Source organism: Melanaphis sacchari, unplaced genomic scaffold, assembly GCF_002803265.2.
Source record: "Melanaphis sacchari strain LSU unplaced genomic scaffold, SCAv2.0 Contig7_pilon_pilon, whole genome shotgun sequence".
Taxonomy (NCBI): Eukaryota; Metazoa; Arthropoda; class Insecta; order Hemiptera; family Aphididae; genus Melanaphis; species Melanaphis sacchari.
In genome coordinates this window covers 2,643,750-2,654,022 of record NW_020271560.1, presented here as the reverse complement: position 1 = coordinate 2,654,022, position 10,273 = coordinate 2,643,750, and the positions used below count along the sequence as shown (strand labels likewise).

The 10,273-nt window shown below is 27.7% G+C and overlaps 1 protein-coding gene across 1 annotated transcript; it reads left to right on the top strand.

The window, feature by feature from the left end:
- The first annotated feature begins 731 nt into the window (after positions 1–731).
- LOC112601720 (alpha-tocopherol transfer protein-like) lies at positions 732–9,405 on the top strand. Its single transcript, XM_025349469.1, has 6 exons — positions 732–1,097; positions 1,662–1,824; positions 2,365–2,614; positions 3,852–3,962; positions 4,092–4,197; positions 9,050–9,405. Exons 1-6 carry the CDS (start codon positions 950–952, stop codon positions 9,202–9,204), a joined length of 933 nt encoding a protein of 310 aa, XP_025205254.1. The 5' UTR covers positions 732–949; the 3' UTR covers positions 9,205–9,405.
- The last annotated feature ends 868 nt before the right edge of the window (positions 9,406–10,273 follow it).

The following is a 10,273-nucleotide window of genomic DNA, read 5'->3' as shown; positions in this document are numbered from 1 at the left end:
GAGGGTCTAAATAATAGTAATAATAATAATAATAAAAAAAATCAACCATTAGCTGTGTTTGATGCAAGTGAATAAAGTTCTATTTAAATTTTACTGTCCGTGCAAAAATGAATTATTACTGATTAATTATAATGAATAAGGTGTCCAACTAATAAAATATCGCGTCACACACCAGTACAGCATGACTAAAATATATAAAATATAATAATAACATGTATTAAAATATAACCATAACTATATGCACCACCGACAATAATGTCTACTTAAACAATATTTTACCCATAGATCCATCGAGTCTGGAATTACTGGCACGACTTAACGACGCCTATATCTGATCGGTTTGTTCGAGTGCTACTAGTTGGTGTAGCTAACCCGTTCACGTGATATTATTGGTACGATCTGTATAAAAACCCAAGGATATATGTAAAGTCGTAGTTGTATAGTCGTCGTCGTCGTCGTCATTCTGGTCGTGAAAAAAAATAAATATATAATAAATTAAAAACATTTCCAGACCTTTGTGCGGTAATTGAGTCTCAGCCAAGCAAGCCGAGATCGCTGATCAAACACAGTGAAAACCGCTCACGTCACAACTAGTTATAAGTTGTTACATATCGCTAACGAATAGTGGGGGTAAGTGGTAGATTTTCCGCGACAACTGTGACTGGGAGGGGACAAAACCCGCTTGTTGTACCCGCGCCGTTGCATTTTATATATATATGAACCTAGCTGGAACTCTTAGATTACAAGTCGTTATCGATACGGCAACGGTGACGACGGTCACGAAGAGTACCCCAGCAATTATACCATCAATTACAAAAATATAAAATCAATATCAATCTCGTTACCGACTCGCAGATCTCGTTCGAAACCGTATCGCAAAGCCCTGTGCCGATATTAGTCTAAATATAAACATATTCATTCAGCCCACATTAAGCCCGTAGTAACAAAAATGGCCACAAAAACCTTATTGTTACCCTCACCGGACAAGTTGAAGGAAATTTACCAGGACTTGGGCACAACCGAAGAAAAGATAAACGCAGACGTGCTGACTATCATGGAATGGATGCGCAAACAGCCACATCTCCCCAATCCTGACGGTAATAATTTATAAAATATTTTTTGTTTTTACCACAATACGTTTATATTATGATGAAAATTAATGACATCGTGAAAAAAGCAATTAGTTATAACTGAAAAGTGTTCTACGTTTTAAAAGTTTTTTTTTTTTGTTATTACTGTGATAATCAGTATAAAATTATTTTATTGATACACATAAGTTTAATATAATATTACATTAAAAATTTGTCAATTTTCAATAATAATTTCGATCACATCATAAAATAGTTCATTTTTTTTTTTTATTTTGTAATAATAATAAATGTTTAAATGCATATAATATAATACTAAAAATATATTTGTTGATATCGTGTAACCGTCAATAATTTAACTTTGAACTTTTTATAACGAGTTTTTTATACAATCAAAAAAAAAAAAACAAATTCCTAAAATATGTTTTAAAATTATCACTAAAACAACTTCAAAGTAAACAATTACAATAATTCCATCTTATGGTTAAATATATTGTATTTAAAAAAAAAATTGATTTTCCAATAATCATTCTTATGAGATTTAATTAAAACATGTATATTATATATTTTTAGTTGACGAACGGAGAATTCGTTTGTTCTTAATTTTGTGCAAAAATAGTTTGGAAAGGACCAAAGAGTCATTGGATCAATATTATACATTAAAGTCAATGGTTCCAGAATTTTTCGGTAACAGAGATCCTACTGCAGAACCACTTTTAAGATCAATGAAAACATCGTAAGTACATATATCACACGTGCATTTATTAATTACCATTATTTACTATGGACCTAATAAATATGATGTATTAAAATGATAAGTTAATTTCATAAAATACACACTTCTAATTAAACGCAAAATTTCTTGCTCACTACGTATAATAATTGTGTAATTTTGTATTCACAGTGGGATATTTAGAGTTTTAAAAATATATTAAAATTTGTTGTTTTTTAATTTTATAATTGCGCAAACTATCGATTTTACAATTTATATTATTACTTAACAAATATTTAATGGTAGGTAATAATATTTATGAACTTTCAATCATTTTTAAACGATTTTTAGTGTCATTGTGTACTATATTTTAACAATTAAAAGTAGATTGTAGCTAAACACTACCTGAAGAGTATTTATAGATACTAACATTAAATTACTACAATGATAGTTGATATAAAATAATAAACTGTAAAAATAAAAGTTTGTAAATTCCTAAAAATTTAATTTGTTAAAAATGAATTAATAAATAATTGAAAACAATTATTTTTTTTCGATGTTTAGACTTTTCATTCCTTTGCCAAAACTGACGCCAGAAGGCTACAGAATCTCATTAAGTCGTATCAGATGTCCAGAAATCGATAATTTCGAATTTGCGGACTACGTGAAGGTCAACTTTATGTCTATTGATATTAGGCTGTCTAAATTGGATATGTTCAAAAAGGAAATATTTGTCTTCGACTTGAAAGATATCACCATGGCTCATCTGACCGCTATGTTACCTCAGATGAAGAAGTTCATTTACTGTGCGACAGTGAGTATACAATTAATAAAATTATACATTATTACATTGTTATGGATTTAAATAAACATCACGTGAGCTATAAAAATATTCACAATGGGCAGAGGGCTGGTGGTAAATATAAAACTAAATGTTAAACAACGTATAAAGATAATGGTTTTGTTTTTGAATATTTTTAATTGAGTTCTATAATAAATTATGGTTACCAAATGGTATTTGAGTTGGATAAGAATACATACAATAATAATTAGATCATTTTCGCCATAAAATCACATTTACCTAGTCAGCGTATTGACAAAAAATAACTATATCTTTTTCGATTTAACTTATACGTAAACTAACTATAATCGTTATCTACTTCCACGAGTTCAAAAAAACCTGCTGCGTAGGTCATACTTGTTCTAAATACGCTCACTTATAATAATAATATGCAAAATGCGGTAATAATATTATTTTGTAAAAAAAAAAATACGATTTATCGTCATAATTACATTATTCGAGTAGTATTATTCATGTACGCAAAGAGAATAAACTTGCCGGAATTCTACGGCTGCAAGTATTCACTTATTTTTGTGATAAATGTATGGATCGAAACATGAAACTAGTTTGATCGGTTTTGCTACGTCCTTAATTTTGCAGTATACCGGAACTTGTTGATTTCATTATCAAGGTTACGAATCTACTGTTGAAAGCGAATAATTTTAATGCAATACAACATATTGCTTTACATAATAATAATAATAATAGTTGTTTGGTGGCTTATTCCGTAGTGCATAGCTTTACCAGTTTTTAATAATAATATTGTTATCTGATTAGCGTCAGTATTCATAATTAATATAATAAAATATTTTCGCTTCAAATCTCTCCGCCTAATGTATTATGCATACCCTTCTTATAATTATGACGGGCTAGGACATAATATTAAGTTTTAAGTCTTTCTTGTTTTTTTTTTTTACCAGAAATACAAATTTTAGATAAGTCACACTCAATAATATACTATGGATAATAATGTACTATTCTACTTGGGTGAATTTTTTTAATATTAATTGGTTATAATTTTTAACTAATTATCAATATTATATTAATCTCAAGTATCTCAATATTCATGTAGTTTTTTCGCAAACATTATAAGTAGTATTATCTTTGTATAAACACGCTATATCGCTAGGAAAAATTGGTGATTTATTCAGAATGCATGGTTTACTTATCATACTAATCATTAAAAATGCGTTTGTAATTGTGTTTTCAGACGGCCTATCCATTACGGATTCAAGAAATCCACATACTTAATATGCCCAGCTACGCTCAAACGATGGTCAACATGGTGTTGGGCGTTTTGAAAAAGAAAATTGCCAACAGAGTGAGTTAAACCGACTTGACATTATCTAATGCCTGTGTAATAACTAATAACGTTCAATGTATTTTTAAGCAAAAAATTTACAATAATTATTATCCTGAGTAACGTCATTTTTTGTGCCACCCATTATAGATTAAAATTCACAACGGTATCGAAGACCTGAAGAAGCACATTAATTCGGACATTCTTCCACTGGACTATGGTGGTACATTCCCGAAAACTAGTGAAGAATTAATCGGTAAGTCTACTTTTAATATTTCTATAGAAATAACAGTTATATTATAAGAAAAAGATCCAATAACAGTTTTTATTTTATTTTAATTTCTTATCAATTTTTGAATCTTTCTGTAATGGTAAATACACGTGTAGATTTAAATATGGATTGCCTTTAGGCGGAGTATATTGTGGATGCTATAAATAAATAATCAGGATACTATATATTTTGATTATTAATTAATAACATTGACTATTTTCAACTTTATATTTATTTAATAAGTGTTATTACACAATACAAGTAGGTACGTATACTAGATATACGTAAAATATAAAATAATTTCTTCTTTATATGCGACTTTATTTTTATATTGAAAAATACAATTTCATATTTATGTTAGATATACATTTTTTGCAGTGATCACTATTAAATAATAACACAATTTAGAGGATCCTGAGCTTCAGTCCACCCCCTCCCCCTCATAATATAGCCGTGAATAACATATTATTATTATAATATTATTTCAATGTTAATGATTAACGTAGGTATATTATTATACTTGTATGTGGACGTTAACAGTATTATTGACTAATCGTCACCAAATTGATTTTTCCCGAACTTATAACAATAATAGAACAAAAACATGTACCTCGTACCATACATATCAAAACGGTGTCGCTGTGTAATTAACAATATTTTAATCTGTTGATACGTTATATCGCATTACAATTGAGTGTCGAAGGTGGTATTAAACAGTCGCACGTATACCATAGACCTACCTACATATTATAATTTTACTGCAGTATAGTACCTACTACCTACTATTGATTTTACGTCGTTAAATTAAATATTAATTGGTGGAAACAATAACAATAATATTATTTATAAATTATTATTGTTTGGACAATAATAATTTTAACAGAAAAATGTTGTTTTCGTGACCACTTGACGAAACAAATTAAACGTTTAACAATCCGTACTTATTGTAAATAATAATAATATTACATGATATGTATTTGTATGTCATGTTATATTTTACACGCAGACAAACGATAACACCATTTAACACATGCATTGATTATAATATTCACGATCGACCGTTTATTTCCACTGATATTTTACATAGTAAATATAAAACGATAGGTTGTCGAGATACTAATATGAACGTACATGGGGTTATCGACTATTTGTTTTTGACAGCTTATAGGTTTCACCATAAGCTCGTTACAAATTTTCAGAATTCTCCACAATTTAATACAATTTAAAAATCAAGTAGGTATTATATTTTAATTGTAATCTTGATTATAATTATTTTCTATTGATCAAATACCCCCGGTATATGTTTATGATTAGAAAATAGATGCAGTATTATATACATTAACAAAAATGAATTCACGCGAAAAACTTTCAGACCCGTAAAATTGTCTGATTTTGTTAGTTTTTTTTTTTTTTTTTTATCTGAAAGAAGTTCAGACTTCTACAGCCCACATTTAACTTCAATATTTTTAAAAATACATAGTATTACAGTTTAAGACTAAGATATTGAAAAACATAGTAAACTACTGTAAAATATTTTCCTTTTTTGAAAAATAAAAAAATAAAATTTCTATAGGATAGAATAATTGTTATTGAGTGTATTTTACTAAGTGCCTTAATGATAATATTTTATCGAGACATGTATCTTGAACACAATAATGATGTGTATCGCTTCATTGGAACGACTTAGGTATAATAATATGGCTATTGTTGCTTTGTGAACAAATAATAGTAAATACAGCCATTGCGTACTTAAAATTATACATTATGAGATATATTTTTTCTATATATTTTTTTCGCTGTTTTTTACCACAATAATAATAATAATAATATTCTCGTTTGTAAACTAAAAACCGGATTTCAACGAACTGATGACGCTACGGTATCTAATAACCAGACTAACCTGTAGATGACAAAGAATTGTATTACTTTTGTAAATCATGCTGTTCATGAATCATAAAAAATAAAATAAAATATCGTTTTTTACTTTTTTAACGTGTTTGAATATCTGTTATTTTTAATGATTTCCGTAACAAACAATATTTTTCAACAATCATCAAACGCCGATTACATTTTTCAGTTGTTTTGAGACGGTGAGTCATTATATTATACTAACCATATTTTACTATATACACTTCAACAAATAACAGTGAAGAATTACTTTGGTTTTAGATTTTACATATATTTTGCGACGTACAATAAAGTTTATTTCGTCTGACTGCCTGATTGCTCATCAATATTAATTAATCAGTCATTTATTCCACATTAGATTGTAATACTATGATTATTTTAGTTTTTGGTATTTGTAATCACGAAAATAATAATTTTAAGTCCTTGAAAATAGTATATTTTTTATCCACTTTTTGAGAGGCGCAGAGAACATAAATAGTATCGGGGCGGAAGTGTTTTTTTTTGTGTGTACCTATTTGATTATATTTTGTATTTACTGCTTTGCCGAATACCAAAACATACCACAACGCTTAAATATATATTTTAACTACGTGCGCATCATAAGAATTAGTACCTATTTAAAATTTATTATGCTATACAGTGGCTTTAATGATAGTGTGCAGGAAACATTTTTATTAATAGCAAGTACCAATCATTGAAATGCATTATAACAATAAATAATGTTATATTACGTACTACAACGTTATAGTGATCGCATGATAATATTTTCCAATAACGTTACTAAATAAGCTTTATCGAATCAAGTATAAATATATCTAAAATATCTTTAAAAATCGCCAAGATCAAGGTTCATTTGCAAATTTAACAACGCGGAACAACTACAACAATAATAATAATAATAACGATATGCACCTACTTATGAGTTTACATAATTTACACTCACGCATGTTCATAATTTTTTCCGCATTCTCCTCTAAAAAAATCAAAACCAAAACATAGACTTTGCAATCCGCATACCAATTACTCTAATAATTTTATATTACGTATATCTATGACGAGGCCGCCGGTCGCATAAACAAAAACATGAGATCGACCAAGTTATACACACGCAAGAACAATGCACGCCATAACGATTGCCACATATTACTTGTCTTTTACGGAATTTATAATAATTCAGATAGACATGATAACGTTATTATTGGATGTCTGTTATGGGTACTAAATTAAATATTAACGAGTGCGCAAAACATTGTTTTGTCAAAAATGTATAATTATTAAATCAAACTTGATTGAATGGTCAAGGGGGATGTAATATGCAATAAATACTGCATGTTTTGGTTTGTAGTTACAAAGGCGATAAACGACAGTTCCAGCACAGATGATGCCACTCGTCCAACAAAAAAACAATTAAAGATAAAAAAAAATAAGTGATTTATCCGTAGATGAGAAAAAAAATGTTAGCTTGATACATTCTCTATAGGCTAATACTAGCGATTCACAATGTTTTACGACCTCAAATGAAATAATCAATTTCTTCATGACATCAAAAAATATTATTTTCATACATGTGCAATGCGCATAGATTATCATGACGTATTCATAAAGTCACAACACCCATTATTAAAATCACTGTTCTTTAGAAAATTATTTCTTATATTATAAATGATATATTTTTGTGCGTTTTTTTTTTTTCATCAATTAAGCTGTAGGGGTCTAATGATTCGTTTTTATTTTCATGAGTAAAATACATTTTTTTTTTTGTGTGTATTCAGTGTAATTGCAACTTAAATTATCATTTAAAGTGTATATACTTTTTTTGTTGGATAACAACAATGAGAGTAGGGGATTATTAAACTACGATGTGACGATTGGTTTTTATTATGTTAGATTTCTAATGCTTGCTTCAACAACCTTTTTTTTAATTATTTAAATCTAATAGCTAATAGCGGTATTATTCTGATAATTTAAATTTAGAATTATTGTATTTCATGCAATCGGTATTATTGATAGCGGTTTAAATATAATATATTACCTACCATAAATTATTCGTTGTTTTGCACGAAGTGGTAGAAGTTTCCTTAGGATTTAAATTCAACAAAACGCTAGGTACGTGGTGAATAATAGTGTATTACGATTTTTATATTCACGTGACGCCAAATTATATGATTATGTTTCATACACTTCCTATACATTACTATTTGTTTCGCTGCCAGTGTATAAACTTTTTACGATCACATCTAGAATAAAGCGTGTCACAGTTTATTAGCTTCAGAATTCGGATACCTGTTTGTTAAAACAATAATATTGTATTGTATCCACAATGACAATATTATTTTACTCGTTTCGGTGTAACCTAACAACAATATCATTTGTATATAGGTACTAGCAGCTATATCAATATATATATTGTACACAATTATATATATATATATATATAAAATATATTATACGGTATTCGAATTTTTTAACCACGCCGTTATTATGAAACGTGCCGTTTTTACGCGATTCGTGCGCATGACATTATTACAATCCGTTTATTTAGTTTTTAGAATATGTCCAAACAGCACGTGGACCCGATCGAGAAAATAATAATTTAACTAGAATCATAAAAATATAATAATGCAATAACATGTTTCTCTAACGCATAATCATGATTTCTCATATAAATTCAAAATTAATAACTTTAGATCGTTCATCAAACAAAAAACAAAACATATCATAACAAAAAACAACTGTGTTGACATTATTTAAAAAAACATTACAGTATTTTTCAATGGAAATATATTGATGGTATCTTAAAAATAATAACTAATTTACAACAACTTCTATTTAACGTTTTACAAGTATATAGGTACATGCCAAACTCTAATATAACCATCTATACCGATCTTATTATTTTATATATAAATATATTTTTTTTTATTTACAGTTGACTGGAAAGAAGAATTGATAAAACACAGAGATTGGTACCTGTCTCAAAATTCGGTCGTTTGTGATGAAAACAAAAGAACAAAGAAACCCGCCGTTAAGATGAACATGCTAGCTGGAGTTGAAGGCTCATTTAGAAAGCTCGAAGTTGACTAAAATTTGTGTGTTTTATTTTTAGGATCAATGTTTTTTTTTTTCTTTTTTAGTTTCTGTATTGATATTTTTAAGTTTACCCGACATAGACTTAATACGTTAAATACAGTAACTCTTTTTCGTCGGTGATAATAACATACGTTTTTAATGTAATTTATTCATAGTGGTGTAAGTCAATATTTCATTATTTTTTAAATAGTAACTGTATACGATTGTCTATGAAAAAAAAAAAAAAATTATAGTGTGTACCATTCTTAACTTTTTTTGAGTTCATTTTTATTACGTTCAACCATTATGCAGTTATAAGTATTTATAGCTTTGGGCTGTACGATTTCTGTGGGTTTATATGAATACAAATGGTTCAACACGTAAGCACCAACCTAAGATCCAGCACAATATATTACATAATTTTAAATAAATAAAAAAACCAACTTAACAACTATACGTGCGTTTGAGAAATACATTTTTTTAAATTACTGCGAAAACTTATATTTGTTTGAAATCGTCTTAAACCTCAAAAAAAACTCAAAAGATAATTCTAGAATGTTAATAATTATGTTTATTTTATTTATTTTTTTTTATCCTAATGACTACATTGGAGTTCAAACTGTCGTGAGGAGAAGGAAAAGAACTTCACCGTTGTTTAAAAATATTTATTTTAAGAACACGCCCAACTAATACTTTTTATGAGAACTGTAGAATGATATGTTTTCTTTTACAAAACATATTTTTAATCGTTTTTGTAATTTTTATTTCCAAAAATTTTATTTAATAAAATATTTAAATTCAATTTGGTAGTTTTAAAAACTATTATTGTTAAGATGCTGTATTATAACTAAAAAATATAGTATAGTTTTAATTTAAAAAAAATGTAAAAATGTCTGTAGATATATTTGATTAATTCAATTTTATTTTAAAGTGAATAAATTACTATTGATCAGAATTATTTATTTTAATCACTTATAAAAAATGGTCACTGACATATTTCTATATAGGAGTTATTTATATAAAGGTTGATGGTTGTTCTCCTTAAACATTTTGACAAATTTAATCATTTAACGAGACTCCAAAT